The sequence below is a fragment of the Malurus melanocephalus genome, unplaced genomic scaffold, assembly GCF_030028575.1.
Source record: "Malurus melanocephalus ecotype Western Australia unplaced genomic scaffold, MMel_1.1 scaffold_457, whole genome shotgun sequence".
NCBI lineage: Eukaryota > Metazoa > Chordata > Aves > Passeriformes > Maluridae > Malurus > Malurus melanocephalus.
The window spans coordinates 233,711-249,747 of record NW_026623689.1 but is presented as its reverse complement, the minus strand read 5'-3'; the positions used below and the strand labels follow the sequence as shown (position 1 = coordinate 249,747).

At 50.7% G+C, this 16,037-nt stretch overlaps 2 protein-coding genes across 3 annotated transcripts in view; one reads left to right on the top strand and one right to left on the bottom strand.

Annotated features, from left to right (window-relative positions):
- SORD (sorbitol dehydrogenase) overlaps window positions 1-10,761 on the top strand; it is an 18,825-nt gene extending 8,064 nt beyond the window's left edge. The window contains exons 5-9 of the mRNA XM_057380534.1: window positions 1,336-1,454; window positions 1,700-1,765; window positions 7,864-8,039; window positions 8,841-8,962; window positions 9,711-10,761. Of these exons, the coding sequence (XP_057236517.1) occupies window positions 1,336-1,454; window positions 1,700-1,765; window positions 7,864-8,039; window positions 8,841-8,962; window positions 9,711-9,876 (649 nt within the window). The 3' untranslated portion in view covers window positions 9,877-10,761. The remainder of the gene's footprint in view (window positions 1-1,335; window positions 1,455-1,699; window positions 1,766-7,863; window positions 8,040-8,840; window positions 8,963-9,710) is intronic.
- A 615-nt stretch (window positions 10,762-11,376) lies between these two features.
- Window positions 11,377-16,037, bottom strand: part of DUOX2 (dual oxidase 2) — a 26,544-nt gene continuing 21,883 nt past the window's right edge. For both annotated transcript variants that reach the window (XM_057380532.1, XM_057380533.1), the window contains exons 25-34: window positions 15,115-15,345; window positions 14,796-14,895; window positions 14,630-14,679; window positions 14,409-14,536; window positions 14,050-14,203; window positions 13,708-13,940; window positions 13,406-13,564; window positions 13,040-13,195; window positions 12,807-12,935; window positions 11,377-12,408 (exon numbers count right to left, since the gene is read on the bottom strand). In XM_057380532.1, coding sequence (XP_057236515.1) covers window positions 12,286-12,408; window positions 12,807-12,935; window positions 13,040-13,195; window positions 13,406-13,564; window positions 13,708-13,940; window positions 14,050-14,203; window positions 14,409-14,536; window positions 14,630-14,679; window positions 14,796-14,895; window positions 15,115-15,345 — 1,463 coding nt within the window. In that variant the 3' untranslated portion in view covers window positions 11,377-12,285. The remainder of the gene's footprint in view (window positions 12,409-12,806; window positions 12,936-13,039; window positions 13,196-13,405; window positions 13,565-13,707; window positions 13,941-14,049; window positions 14,204-14,408; window positions 14,537-14,629; window positions 14,680-14,795; window positions 14,896-15,114; window positions 15,346-16,037) is intronic.

Here is a 16,037-nt window from a genome sequence, read left to right as displayed (position 1 = left end):
GTTATTTTGTGTTTTTTGGTTTTTGTTATTGCCTTGGGATGCAAAGCCTGGATGTGGTGCTCCCAGTTTCAGATCAGCAGTGCTGTGGCTGGCTTGTGCAGAGCAGATTCCCTGGCATGCAGTCATTCTACCAGCACAGATTTGCTAAGAACAGATGATRCCTGAGGTCAGTGAGCTGTCACACATTTGAGCAATTCTTGTGCGTCCTGCTGGTGGACAGGCTCCATGTTGGGTGCTGTGAGTAACTTGGTAGAGGTGGGATCCTGCTGTGAAGCTGCCCTCCTCATTGACAGGTCAGTGCCCAGATCCAGCAGTAGCAAATGTGCTGCCAAACTCTGTGACAACTGAACTCTTKGATTCAGACCTTTAAAGCCTCCCAGAAATAAGGGACATGCAGATGTCTTACAGCTGTCTTCCCACAACCATCATTTCCATTTCTTTGGCTTCACACCAGCCTGGCTGAGAYCTGACCATGAGCTTCTCAGTGCTGTCACAAAGACTCTCCTGACAGGCACAGCTCCCAGAGCTGTGTGAGAGCCCACACTGGTGGCTTGCTGGTGGGCAGCATTGTGGGGCTGAGATTTATTTCTTCCAGCAGTTCAGAAGGGTTTCAATTCCTCTGCTTTCTTGCATCACTGACGCTGGCTGTGTTATTGGGCTCTTTCTGTCTTTTCTGTGTTTGATACACGCTGCACATATTGTCCCTGACTGCTGGGATGGTGCGTGCTGGGGCCTGCCCACCACCACTTAAAACACTGAGTGCATCAGGGGAGGAGATCCTCMGAGTTACGGGAAGACTGGATCTGGCTGCATTTCCTGGTGGCATCACCTTTGGCAGCAGGATGTTTTCTGAAAGCTGATTCAGCCCTGCTGAGGGTCTGGGAGCTCASTGGTGGGTGAGCCATGGGGCAGCTTTGGGGTGGTACATATGCACCCCACATAACCACTGGGGGAGTTATTCCAAAGGGAATGAATGAGTGCCAAAGGAGTCCTTGGGTTGACTCACCCAGTACTGGGGAGTTGTTGGTAGGAAGTTTGTGGGTTCCTGTGTATGGTCCTTGGGCACACCTCACTGATAAATCGTTCCAGTGAACTTGATGCTGCGTCAGAGAAGGGATAGAAGCAATGGAATCTCTTGAAGTTTGTTCCAGCCCAGCATTTCTCTGACAAAGGGTGACTGTGTTTTGCCTCTGTTTAATTTATATCCATGTTTGCCATGGATTAATTTATATCCAATTTGCCTTTTTAATTTATATCCATGTTTGGTCTTCGAGTGTCATGGCTTTTCTCATCACCCTCACTTTGGTGACTCTTTCTTGTGTCCCATTCTTGCAGGCTTCCAGATAATGTCACCTTTGAAGAAGGAGCCCTTATTGAGCCCCTCTCGGTGGGAATCCATGCCTGCAAAAGAGCAGAAGTCACTCTGGGAAGCAAAGTCTTTGTGTCTGGCTCTGGTACAATGATCATAGTCTGTCCCTGGGTTCCCTGCCTCCTGGGAGGRGATGGGCAAGCTCAGGCTCTGCTTCTGGGCTCAGCTGTAAGGGTGGGTCATGGCAGAGCCCACGGAGGTACCGAGGGGGACCTTGGGGCTGCTGGAGCCTCCTTTGGCCGGGAACACGCTGAGCTCAGGGCATGTTCAGAGGTGGGGCTGATGCTGCCTGGCAGTGGTGCATGTTCTCTTTCTCCTCTTTGTACACAGGACCAATCGGCCTCGTTAATGTRATTGTTGCCAAGATGATGGGTGCAGCAGCCGTGGTAGTTACAGGTAAGTCCATTAGCCCTTTCAGAATGTGCCTTTCCCACCATACAGAATCACAGAATCATTAMAGTTGAACAAAACCTCTTAGAGTCCAACCATTAACCCAGCCCTGCCAAGCCCAGCCATGTCCATAAGTGCCACATCCAAACATTTTTTGAACAGTTCCAGGGATGGTGATTTCAACACTTCCCTGGATAGCCTGTTCCAGTATCTGACCATCCTTTCARGGAACAAATCTTTCCCTAATATCCAACCAGAGCCTCCCCTGACACAGTTTGAGGCCATTTCCTCTCACCCTATCCCTGTTCCCTGGAAGCGGAGCCTGACCCCCACCTGGCTGCCCCCTCCTGTCAGGGACTTGTGGAGAGTGAGAAGGTTCCCCCTGAGTTTCCTTTTCTCCAGCTGAGCCCCCCAAGCTCCCTCAGCCACTCCTGGTTGTCCAGACCCTTCCCCAGCTCTGTTCCCTTCTCTGGGCATGCTCCARCACTTCGACTAGTTCCAAATTATTCCTTCAAGGTAACTGCTGAGGAAGGCAGCCCAGGCACAATGGAAACTCTCGTTGTGACTGGAATAGTAGCAAGTGCCTGTCTGGAGGGAATGCTATCAAACATCTCATTGCTTGGACTTTAATCTCTGCCCTAATTAGGAACTCTGAGAAGATGCAGTTACAGCTTCTCTCAGGGTTAGCAGACTGGCCTTATAGCCTTTGCTGCCCAGCACAGACAGGTTGTGTGGATGGAATAGYTACAGTGCTTCAAGGAGAGCAATTCAGAATAAAGAGGCTAATGAGTTGTCTGTGGATCAGGCCTGAAGACCTAATTCAGACTTGGAGCAGGTATTTTGGGAAGAGACAATGTATCTTTATGTCAGCTCTGAATTTCAGAAATTCTGCTTGCTCCTGGTGCCTATGATTGCTGGCTGTTTTATTTTTTTTTCCATAATTTTGGGCTCTTAATTTTGTGTTTTACCTTTAGCTCATAGATCAAGTCTTGAGAATCAGGATTTGTCTTCCCTGTAGTGCTTAAATCTTAGGCCTTGATTATATCCACTTCTAGTGCTCCTCTATACCAGGCAACAGAGTGTATTTTATACCCGTTTGGGACTATTCTTGGAGGTTTGATCTTAGCAGGATATTTCATCCTCTGATAGTGCTGAGTGATGGCCTGGACAGTGTTTGCACACTGTTTGTTGTGTGCAGCCACACTGTGCTTCTCCACTTGTCTTTCTCTGTCCTTCTCTCTGCTCATGCTGGGGCTTTCATTTTCCACTGGTTATCCACAGTGACTGAAATGGCCTTTCTAGGGTTCCTTGCATTTCAGAAATGGACCTTCCATGCATAACTGTATCCTGGATGTTTCTAGTCCAGCTGCTCTTTGCAGGAACGTTTTTGTCCAGCTGTGTCTGGAAAACCTCTGAGGAAGGCAATCCCACTYTCCTATATACCTTCTCCAGGTTTGCACCTCTTAATGATGAAGCTTTTTCAAGGGTCCACCCACAAACAGTAATTTGTGGAGATTTCCCCTTGAGACAAGAACTGATATGAGTCTTCATCACCTTTGCAGCTGCTCCTCAGGTTGTTGAGATGGCCATTCCATGCCCACCTTCTTTTGCCACCCTGACCTAGCTCCCTCCACCTCTCCTCTGAAGTTCAGACTTTTCCTCTCTGTAGCTTGCCCCGAAGGATGGAGAGCTGGAGTAACCTCAGGATGTTCTCTGGTTGAAATGTCCACCTGGGGGTTGAACAGGGTCTGGAAGTGATGCTTGCAGCTCCCACTACGACTCTTTGACCTTTCTGAGTGGTGATGGCCAGCAGGAGCAGTTGGACGTGCCACTGGACATTTAGCACAGATTACTGCAGTGTTTTTATGTCACAAGGATGTGGAACTTTCAGAAGGCTGATAGTCACCTACCATACTTTGAGCCAAGTGTATTTTTGACCTTTCTATTACTGTGTTTCCATCTTTGGGTTGAGATATAAAATTTGAGTYCCACCCTCTTGCCTTTACGGAAACATCCTTCAATAGTAACTCGGGTCAAAACTCAAGGCACATTATTGCCTTCTCCTCCCTTAATTCTTTTGTTGCCAAGTCSAGGGCATTTTTAGCTCTGCTGGCCTCACCCTACAGGTGTGTGTGCTTGATGGATGTGATCAGTCCACACCTCAGATTTTGTGTTGTCATTTGAGGATGATGTTTGCTGTAGCAGGAAAAACAGCTCTGCCTCCTGAATCACACACGAGAAACCTGGTGCCCAGCTGGGTTGGGGCAGGGGCTGGGGGTGACCCACTCTGCCTGCRTGGGGAAAGCTTGGTGAGCTGGCAGGGGTTGCTGGACTGAGGCAGCTGGCTTAGCCTGCCCCCCATTCTCACTCCAGTCTGGCTGTATTTTCCCATGGCACCAGGAGCTGCTGCTGCTGGGGACCTTGGGCCGGCTGATCTGGGTGTCACATGCCACAGGAGGTTCCTGGTGCTTGGTTTCTATCAGCAGGCTTGGATACATGGAATTACCCATTCTTATCTTCATGTGCTGGCCTGGGTACTGATTCTGACTCGTAGATGTCTTCCACAGAAGAGGGATTTGGCTGAGGTGCTCAGAGACACCCATGAAGGTGCTGTCCCAWGTTAAATATTTGTGTGTGACATGAGCTGAGGAATGGGTTTGGTTTGGCTCCTTGCCACTGGGGATTTTGCTGCCCTTCTCAGGGAATTGCTTTTTGTTTTGGCTTTAGGAGCCAACACCTGTGAGGCRCCTGTCTGCCCACAGAGGCCCTCTTGTATTTTGCTACCAGATTATTTGAATTCATTGCCCTGAATTTTAATCGTATATTTGTCTGTGAGGAGCTTTGTGCAGCACTTACGGCGTTAAATGTTTGTGTTTGTTTTGACTGCTCACAGATATAGAATTATTTAGAAAAGCTTTTTCATGAGAACTTACCTCCTACAGCTTCTGTCTTTGGCTCACCTGGAGTATTTGATGGATTCAGTGGACTCCAGTTGTGTGAGATCMATTTATTTCATGGGTCCTCATCTACTCTTCTCAACGGTGTGTGTCTTCCTCCACTCCACTCCTGAGGGGGTGTGATTGATATTTATGGGCAACCTTCCCCTGTTCTTCTGCCTTGATGTTACTCTAAAAAGCTGCTTTTCTCCTTAGATACATGTAAAAGGTCAGCTTTCCTCCCCAGTAAGTGAAGGGACAGTTTAGGTATTCATGTTGGGCTCTCTTGCTTTGYTCTATCACTAAAGGTGAACTCAGTAATTCCTACTTAAGGGAAATTATTCCCCTTGTTCTATTTGAATTTGAAGTTCTGGGTATTGATGCCTCCAGAAATCCTGGAATTCAGTGTCAGGGGAGAGGATTAATTGTAGAGAGTTCAACTCCTTTGAGAGAGAAGATCAACACAGAAAATCTGAGAATAAGCAAGAGTATTTATTTTTTCTGTTAAATTRGTTCATAAACCATCATGAGAAGCTTAAGGGTAATTTGATAACTTCATTGGAAGCAGAGACAGGGCTATTCTTATGCTGGCAGCCAAAACTTTAATTATCTCCAGTGGCCAGGAAGTGAAAACAAATTTCTGACTAGAGGCAAGATGCAAGCCTTTAATTGTATAATTGACCCAAGCACTGTGTGGGGTTCAGACATAGTGCAGACTGAAGTCCAAATGACTTTAAAGACTCCCAAGTGTCTGGAGCTCTGAACAATCAATCCAGTGACCTGCAGATGTGTCTGCTTCAGTAAGAGCTTMATGGAGATTTGTGTGTATTTAGATGTTATTGCAGCCCTGGCCTGACAGTGTTGCTGCTGCATTCCATGCACTGCTCTGAGCCAGGGCTTCCTTCCCAAGCAGCTCAGCAAACCAGAGGCCAGCTGCAGGAATGGTGTGAGGTCTTTTGCTGCCTGAGAGTGGTTTTTGTGGCCACTTTGAAATGCACTACCTGCCCTGTCACTCTAGSACACTGCCTGTGGATTATTTCTGCCAGAGAGACAGTATAAAATGTGTTAAATATGTAAAATATAAGATAGGATTTGTATAATATTTTATATATTTATACATATTATCCATATATGATATAAATTTATAACTTAAAATGTATTAGTGATTGAGCAGATGCTAAAAATGGCAGAATCCAGCTGTGCCTSCTGTGAGCTGGTTTGGTTGTGAGACCAAACTTCTCAGGGAGTTTAGTCATTGCTGAGACCACTGCTGAACCCCTGTGGTCTCCTTACCATGCACTGAGATTTGGGAGACACTAACCATGCTGGGCAGAAGTGTTTCACAGCATTTCAAGTGCCTCAAAAAGCCCCTGGCTGTGCTCTTGGTGCACAGCAGGTCTCTGAGTGGAGCTCAGCTCGGGTCAAGCACGACCCCACACATGGGCTGGAGCCCAGTGCCCAGAGCTTGGGAGGGACAGATGTGACTCCTGCAGCCACAGGAAAGAGCCCATGCTGGGGCTCCCAGGGTGATGYTGCCCTTTCTTTTCAGCCTTGGCTTTTCCTCTTCTGTCTGTATTTTATTACCCTTTGTTGCTCCTTCTTGAACTGCCCTCCACAGCTCTCCTGGGTGCTCAACTCAGTGGGTGTGCCCACACTTGGCATCCTGAGCTTTCCATGCCTGTGGGAGCTTGTCCACCATCTACCTGGCTGGTGAGTGCCCATTTGCCCCCTGCCCTGTCAGTGAGTGCCCATCTGCCCCCTGCCCTGTCAGTGAGTGCCCATTTGCCCCCTGCCCTGTCAGTGAGTGCCCATCTGCCCCCTGCTCTGTCAGTGAGTGCCCGTCTGCCCCCTGCCCTGCCAGTGGGTGTCATCATTTTTGCTGTGGGATCTGCAGGTAGAGCCTCTGGCCTGGCTCGCTCCCAGGACTGCAGCTGAGTCAGAGCAGCTCATGTTGGAGAACTGGCCTTACCTTCTTCCTCTTTCCCTTGAGATTTTCACCCCACCCCATCTCTGACTTTTCTGAACACTGTGCCCTGGTGAGAGGGTTGTTTTCCTCTTTGCTGTGTATGCCTCTAGCAAAGACATTGTTTTCTGAGACTTCAAGCCCAGGGGCTCTGGGAGGAGACCACCCYTCAATTTTGGGTCTAAGAAATCTTGGCTGTTACATCTTTTCCAGTGCCAGCATGCAGACCCCACAAGACCACTGCTTTAGTGTAGGGAAAAGAGGTGATTTCTTCCTGGGAAATGCCACTCTTCTCCTCAGCTGTCCACGTCCTTATCTCGCGAAATTGTTTGGTCACCAGTGGTGCCTGGAGAGGGATAGGYGGCTTTCTTCCAGGGAATGTGGAAGAGAAAAGACAGTGCAGCCACCCAGCAGAGCAGCTTGCTCCATGGTGCAAACCATCCTGTAGATCTTTGGGACATATTACAGCCTTGAGAAGATCCCTCAGGACAGAGGACAGGRGGACACCCATGCCCTCACAGATGTTTATCATTACCAGCTTTGTTGCTCTGCATTAATGGGCTGTCTCAGGTCCACCCTATTACCAGATCCACTTCCTTTTTTCTTTATGGGCTTGCCTGCTCATTCATCTGTGACAGAAACTGTCTGAGAGATGCTCAGCAGATTCCAGAGCTGCTACAAGGAGRGTAAAAAAGAGCAGGACAGGTCTGTGACTTAGCAGGGACATGCTAAGTGTTGACAACTAATGCATTCTGCAGTTTGCTCAGCTGAAAGCACCTCCTGAGGGCTCCTTGAGGAAGTGCTCAGAGAGCTCATGGTTTGCTCTCATCTGGTATTGTTAGAAGTGACATGACCACATTACTGATCCTCTGAGCCTGTTGTCTCCTGTTGGAAAGATTTCCTGTAGCTCTCCACACTCAGGTGGTTTCTGGGTAATCAAGGTGCAGGGTCAAAGCAACCTTGGTCCTGTATTGTGCCCTTTGAGAGGTGTCTTGACGGTGCAAGTAAATAATGTGGAGAGCCATGGAGGGAAAATACAAGAGTGGTGGGGTTTTACCTCACTGTAGACTCTTCCTAGGCTCACTCACAGAGTGCAATGGGGTTTCTTACAGTCCATTCTCACGAGAGGATGAAGGGCCTGTGAGAATTAATGAGGCTGCTTCATCAAAGAGTCATTGCCCATTGACTTGGTTTTCTTTCCACAGATTTATCTGCCTCTCGCCTGCAAAAAGCCAAGGAGGTGGGGGCAGATTTCACCATTCAGGTGAAGAATGAGACCCCGCAGGAGGTGGCTTCCAAAGTGGAAAGTGTGCTTGGCTGCATGCCTGAGATAACTGTGGAGTGCACTGGAGTGCAAGCCTGTATCCAGGCTGGAATTTATGTGAGTACCTCCTGTTTCCAAGGCTGGACCAGTGATGGTGTTGGTGTTTTTTTCTGGAATGCTGCAGTGAACAAGCTATTTCACTTCCCCAGTGCTTAATTTCAATAGGTTTGGTGTGAGGAGAGAAGGTGCTTGTCAGACAGTAAATGAAGAGAGAAAATTAAAAGTGTTAACATCAGCATGGGGATAATTGATAATTGATTGGTTGCTTAACCACTTACCAAACAGACCCTMGTAAGACCCTGAAACCCAGGGAGTAGGACAGCATCTTCCACTGAAGTTATATCCAAATAAGAAGAATAATCAAGAAAATTAATTCCAGAAGGTGAAAGAAGCAGTTAAGGAAGGGATGTTTTGCTGCCATGAACATCCTAACAGCAGGATGGAGGGAAGGTTCATGTGGAGTTTCATAGTGAAACATGGAAAGGAATGGGACAAACTGCAAAAAGAGAAATTTTAGTAGAGCATCAGGCTTTTAGTTTTAAATGCCTCCCATTGAAATCCTAAAGTACTTTTTGTAGTCCTAAATGCGAGCCATTTTTCAAAATGGGGTTTGGATACCAAAATCCTTCAGAGATTTCCAAAAAGATAGCATTTTTATAGCTTTGATTACCATGTTTTTAACTCATACAGACTCCTGACAGCATCCTGCCTCTCCCTGGCTTCTCTGCTGTGCCCCTGGCAGTCCATTGCAGCCCCCAAGGGTGACTTTATTTTTGACTGACCCTGCAAGGCTCCTGCAAATGTGTTCTGCTATAACTGTGTTGCAAGTGTAACCTGTTGGTGTGTTTTGCTCTCCAGGCCACTCGTTCTGGTGGGACTTTGGTGCTGGTGGGGCTGGGGCCTGAGATGGTGACGGTGCCCATCGTGAACGCTGCTGTGAGGGAGGTGGATATCCGCGGGATATTCCGCTACTGCAACACGTGAGTCTTGGGCAGGAGGGGCTCATGTGTCTCCAGAGTYTCAGAGCTGAACTTTCTTGCTAATGGAGCAAGTATCTTTGCTTAATSTGTAGGGCTTCAGGAAGGATTTATGGGATGTTGTCAAGCTCCTTCTTAAAATGAAAAGTGTTATTAATTGGGCAGTTTGGGAACTACAGCAGCTACTACATCCCTTTGTATCCCCATTGCTCCAACCTGGCCCATTCATGATTGGACTTGATGRTCTTGGAGGTCTTTTCCAACCTCAATGATTCTAAACAGAGTGGCAACACAATCCATTTGAGAGAGTCTGTGCCAGAGAAGAGGCTGGGAGCTGACTGAGTATTTACCTTTTTTCTCCCTGCACCAAGTGGAGTTTGAGCTCCACCATTGTCAGTGTGCAGGAACGGAGGACGGCTGAGAGGAGAGTACAGCACGGGAGTTTTGGTTTTTATTCAGGGCTTCCAAAGTAGTTGTTTCCTGTGATGTTCACTTGCCTCTCATGATTTCACTTGCTTTCCCAATTGTCTGTTTAGCAGTGTCTGCCTTCTCAGTGCTCAACAGCCCAGGGCAGCTGACATGTCCCATCTCCCATTCCAGTCACTSGGGGTTCCCTCCCCGGAAGATTCTTTGCAGGCAAAACTTGTCTGGGATAAGGAAATAACTGTGATGATCCAGACTGCTCCATACTTTTTCCTCGGACTCCAGACCAGTGGCTGCTCTCATACCCTGCTCTCTGCTTTCCTTGCAGGTGGCCAGTGGCCATTGCTCTGCTGGCCTCCAAAAGGATCAATGTCAAGCCCTTGGTTACRCACCGCTTCCCCCTGGAGAAGGCTCTGGAGGCCTTTGAGACCACCAAGAGGGGCGAGGGGGTCAAAGTCATGCTGAAGTGTGACCCCACTGATCAGAGCCCCTGAGCTGTCCCAGTGCCCAGCCCTCATCCCTGCTGCTTGTAACTAGAAAATCACATGTAATGAGGGTGAATGGCACTGGAACACAGCATTAGAGCATTAACAGGAAACTACAAATGGACAGCCAATAGTTTGAATCAAAATGCTGGGATAGACATGATGGTTTGCACAGTTGGTGGCTCTTCTCCACAGATCCCACATGCAGGAGAGCCTGGCCAGGTATTTTTGGGCCGAGGAGGGTGTCACCGTTGTGTGGTGCAGCAAAGGTGGAGGTGCTGGCACTCCATCTTCCCACCCTGCATGGCCCTGGCTGCAGCATTTCCTGCATGGCAATCCCTGGATGCCAGATCTCTGTGTGAATATCCCCTTGTGGGTGCTCAGGGACTGTTCAGCCTGTGGAACAAAGCCTGGCCATCCCCCTCCTTGGGAAGCACTGCCACATTCAGGTTATTCTCTCMGTGCTCTTAGCAAAGCTCACAACCTGGGTTTTTTGTGAAACTTGGGGGCCAGCTGGGGGCCACAYCTGCTATGTCACCCCCAACAGCTCCTCCTGGGACCACTACACACAGGGAAACTGGGACTGCTGAGAGCACTGTCCTCRTGTGGCTCCCATGAGGGGGCTGCTTTTGACATGGAGGGGAGCACGGGTGAGACATGAGGGGACGGCTTTGCTCAAAGGTTTTACCACTGTGAACGAATCATAATTATTTGAGAGTATCAAGCCTTCCTGCTGAGTTTGTGAGCCACAAAGAAGGTACTAACAAGGTACCAGGTCATCAAGAAAATCTAATCTTTAATTACAGTCATGTTAATTTTAGTAYGGAGAGATCAGTTCCTTCCTTGGGCTGGTACTCAACTTTCCTCAATAAATGCTGGCTAACTGAGACCTTCGAGATGTGTCCCTTAAAGTGTGGGGTGGTGACTTGGAGGGGTTTGTGGGGGACTGTGTAGTCCTAGGCCTTGCCAGGCTGCAGGCTGAGCTTGTGTTGGCAGGGCTGTGAAACCTCCAACGACCCAACTGCTTGCAAATCAAATCTCATGTTTATTCCAGGCTGGGTCAGGTTAATTCTGGCAGAGATGGAAGGCCCCAAGTCCGTGCTGAATTCTACAGGCATGAGCCATAACCTGGGGAAACTTTCTGTAGCCAGAAGAAGTGGTCAAAATATACACTCAGTGCATTCCTGTGCTGGGAGGAACCCGGTTGGCATTGCTGGGAATTCACTGGCTATCCCGACTCCTGTCCTGTGAGGATCCCCACTGGCATGGCTGAGGGACCAGTCACATCACAAGACTGCTATTGGGAAATGGAAACTTGCTTCCTGGAGTCTTGGCAGGGGATGTTTAGCATCCTCAGGGCTGGAGTTATCCCCACAGCTCAGCCTSGTTGGCTTCTTGTCTGATCTGCTCCCTCAGTAGGTCTTGCGGGGGCATTGACACTGAAGGGACATTTTTGGGGGTGATAGGTCTGGTGGACACTGTCAGTGAAGCTGTGCCTGTAACCCCCCACCCCTGACCACCTGTAGGTCCCCAGGGCAGTGGAAATTCCCTCCAGTCTACCCCATTAACTCCCCGGGGGCTGGAGTGAATGCTCTGTGCCAGGAGCAAGGCCAGCACCATGCCACAGGGATTACAAGTCTCCAGGTAACTGAGAACTAACTAACAGGTGGCAAGAAAGTCTTTTAAAACTTCAATCAGCTTTATTTAAAATGTCAATCAGCTTTATTTAAGCTCAACCACAGCCTGCAAAAGCAGCAGCAATGCAAAGCCAGGCATTACTTAAATAAGCATAACTGATCCCTGATCGAAGGATGGTTGTGCTGCTGGAAGAAGCCAATGAAAACACAATTAAGGCCCCATACAAACCTAGGCAAGGCTTGGAGAGTTAAAAAGCAGGCACTGCAGGGTGTGTGAGGAAAGCTGTTTCAAGAAGAGGGAAGGTGGGGAGCTCTCCAGCTCCTCACCCCATCTGTTCACCACACCAGTCTTGGAACAAAGTGCTGTGAATTCAGGTTGTGCAGGCACCAAGCTGTTCCCCAAAGCTGGTCAGAGACATTCCCTGAGTCCCTCAGCAGAGCACGAGGTCTGTCTTGTGGGATTAAGGTGGCAGAACTGGGCTTAACTCAAACATGGAGGTTAATGGATTGGGACACYCCAGCCTGAGCCTGGGCTGCAGGGATGTGGATGGAAGCAGGATGCCCTGGGCCCTGGGAGGCAATGCTGGGACAGCAAGGCTTTACAGCACACCGCTCCCAGCTCTGCAGGTCTCAGCATCTCTGCTCTTGGCTGTGGATGTCTCTCCCCAGGGGACAGCAGTGGGTGGAAGCCCGGGACCGTGGCCACATGAAGCACTGCTGTCGGGTGCTGGGTTGGAACAATGCAGACTGCAGCCAGAGGGTGGAACAGTGTGGGGTAGGGTCAGAAATTCTCATAGTGATGTGCAAAGTAGGTCTGGTCCTTCTTGTTCATCTGCCGGCAAGCCTGTTCCACGCTCTTGGTCATCCCRGGCGGGCCACAGCTGAACACACCGATCTTCTGCACCTGGGGAACGAGGGGGACAGAGGGGTCAGCTCTCCCCACAGTCCAGCCCCCCTTGAGCCCTTGCCCTCTGACAGCTTTGGGCATGGATACTGGCTGAGCAATCTATCTCAGAGGCTTTTGGGGAGGTTGTCACCTCCCTGTGGAGCTGCCAGGGCCACAGAGAGGAGGGAACCCCTCGGCTCTGGTCAGTGGTTGCAGCCAGGGTCCTGCAATAGCAGGGGGAGTTTGGCTGGTGTAGGGCATTGCTGGTTCCTGCAGCTCAGCCTGGCTCCAGAGAGAAAGCAGGATTCATTCCCCTCCCACCCTGTTCTTGTTGCAAACGCCACTGAGGTCTCCAGGATTYTGGGGACAGGCTGGGACCAGTCCTCCACACTGGCCATCCTCAGGGGGACACTGACCTCAGGGTGCACCTCCTGTAGTGAGCTGAAGAAAGGCACGAAAGGAGGGCGCCCAAAGTGGGTGATGGAGCGCAGCCCTGTGAACAGGCTCTTGTTCAGCACCTTCTGGAAGTGCCGCTCACAGATGTACTGAAAGAGAGATCAGTGCATGTCAGATAGCCYGGCAYGGCCTGGCACGGCACRGCCTGACACGGCATGGCCTGGCATTGTCCCCRCTGTGTGTCCAGGCTCACCAGCATGGTGGTGCGCAGATCGAACTTCTCRGCCAGCTGTGTGATGTAGATATGCACAGAGACCAAGTCGTTCTTGTCGGATTCTTCCACCTCACGGATGATGTCYGTCAGCCACTCAAACTGCCGCTGCGTGCGCGTCACCCAGATGAAGTAGATCTGTGGCACATGGGGATGAGGCTCAGAGCGGGGCCAGAATGCTACACAAGTCCATGGGCTCCATGGAGGATTTTACCCCCAAAGAGGCCAGCAGCAGCAGGAGGCATCTCAGAATCATAGAATTACAGAACCAATTAGGTTGGAAAAGACCTCTGAGATCATTGAGTCTGACCTCTCAGGGGGGYTTGTCTTTCCGATGCTTCCTCTTACCTTCTTACACAGCAGCTTGGAGTTTATGGATGACTTGAAGACCAGGTCCTTGAGAATGGATGCRAAGGGTGTCACCCCAATGCCTCCTCCCACCAGCACCGACACCTCAAACTTGTTCCACTCCTGGTGGCCTTCCCCAAAGGGCCCATCCAGGTAGAGCTGGAAAGGAGCCAGCCGTTAGCAGAAATCTCTGCTTGCCTGGGTCTTGGCCATCCTCAGAGCCRGAGAAGCACCTCAGGCTTGGCACAGCCCATTGCCGAGCTGCTCTTGGGCTCAGATGTGCCCACAGGTGCAGGGCTCACCTTGGGCAGTGCCCCGAGCAGGGCCAGGCTCTCCGGAGAGTAGAGCTCCCGCAGGCGGGTGGTCCAGGGCCCCACGGCGCGGATGTGCAGGCTCAGCGTGTCGTCGTGCGGCGCYGAGGTCAGCGTGAACGGGTGGTACTCGGTGGTGCCCAGGGCTACGCAGGCGATGCGCACCCACTGCCCGGACTTGTAGTCAAAGTCCTGCGGCCGCTGGAACTGCAGGTGTGTGACACCTGCGGGGAAATGTTGAGGGGTTCATGCTCCTGCATCGCTGCAGCTCCTGATGCCCTCACAGGGAGCCTGGGCCGAGCTGRTGCTGTGTGGCCAGGGATGCTCCAGTACCTGAGGGCAGGAGCTCGGCTTTCACCACGCTGATCTCCACCTTCTTCCTGCTCAGGCTGAGCAGCTTGTCCGCGCTGTAGATGAGAGCTGGGATGATGAAGTAGATGTAGAAACGGGGTTGCTGGATCAGCGCATAGCTGCCGTGGATGATGACCTGGGCARGGAGCAGAACCCTTTAGCAAGGCCAGTCATCACCCCAGGATGATTTGGTGTCAGTTCAACAGCAGTGGGGAGCCAGGACTGGGGCCAGCTCTCCCTTGGGATCACCCCAGCTATTCCATCTCATCAGCTACACTGACTGGACCAACAGGCTCGCAATGCATCAGTACCATCCCTCCCTCCCCGCCCAAATCCTTTACCAGGACGTAGAGCAGCACGTAGAGGTGGTGAGTGATCCAAAAACCCTGGAAGCTGACACGTCGGAAGTGGTGGGTGGCAAATACATACATCACAGCCAGAACCACGAGAAGCAGCACTCCCGTCATGCCTGTGAGAGGAAGAGCTGGAAGRCCCTGTGGGGGGAAACAGGGCTGCCCATCCTGGGCACAGCTGTGCAGGTCTGTCTGCTAGGTATTCTCACCTGGAATAGTCTGGAAGAACCACCAGTAATACTTCTGTGGGAGCTGTGATCTGGAGAAGGACAAGAGATTGCACCATGGAGTGACCAGAATGAACTCACTGTTTCYATTTTCATTTCTGTCCATGCCAGGACATTCTGTCTGGACTCTGCTTTGAATTCCACCTACCCATCATTTGTAAAGACGCTGGAGAAGAGGCAGGACAGCACACTGAGAGGTGTGACTGAGAAGATGTAGACGTTCACTAYGTGACCTGCAGTGTGGAGCACTGTAAGGGACAAAAACATGGAGAAAGAAGCATCACTTGATATGGACGGAGATGTGTCAGGCTCTGCAGATGTCCCCAGGGACCTGGAGATTCCTCCTCCTCTGCAGTGCAAAGCATCTACATCTCCACAAGGGCTGTAAGCTTTTGGCTGGTCCTGCCGTGATGTGATGGGCTGATCCTCTGCTCGTGGGTGGCACATCCCTCCAGGGGCCCAGGTACCTGAGAAAATCAGGGCTGCCATGGCAATCCAGCGGTGGAAGTCGACGGCGGCGTCAAAGGGGATGTAGCAATTGAGGAAGGTCTCGCGCAGGACCGTGATGAGGTTGCGGCACATGGTGAGCAAGATGTAAGAGTACATGAAGGAGATGGAGGCAGCCGACCCCCGGGAGATGATGATCCCCACAAAGGTGGTCTGTGCAATTCCAGTGCTGGGCGATGCAAAGGCGTAGTCTGGGGAGAGAGAGCAAAGGGGGTGTCTGTGACCCTTCCTGTGGCAAGGGGACAGACACCTGTGTGGCTCCACCAAAAAGGACAGCAGGGATGGGTTTGTGTGAGGAAAGGGGCACGACGCCCCAGAACCACTGGGTGACTGGAATGTCCAAAGGAGGACAATATCCACCTTYGGACTGTGGACTCAGCTGGGGAATCCAATATAAGAGGTGTCTGTAAACTGGAATGAGTCCAGGGGAGACCACCGGGATGGGTGGGGCTGGAGGATATCATGCAAGGGAAAGGCTGGGGGAAATGAGCTTGCTCAGGCTGTGGGAGATGGGTCAGGGGAACTGGCTAGCTGCAGCCATTTCATGGGTGCACAGAGCAAGTTTTTCTTAGAGATGTCCAGGCAGGATGTGAGGCAAGAGCATGAGTTTCACTGTAGGAAGTTCAGGTTTGATGTAAAAKTTCTTCACAKGGAGGATGGTCRAAAACTAGCACAGGCCCAGCAAGGTGGTGGAATCACCAACCTTGGAACTCTTCACATCTTCTCTAGACAAAGCCTTCAGCAGCCTCGTTCAGCTTTGGAAGGGGGCTTGCTCTGAGCAGGGCACTGGACCAGACCCTTCCAGAGATCCCTTCATACCTCAGTGGTAATTCCAGGGGAGGACTGACACCGTTGCCCAAAGTTGTGCCAGGCAGCTCCCCAT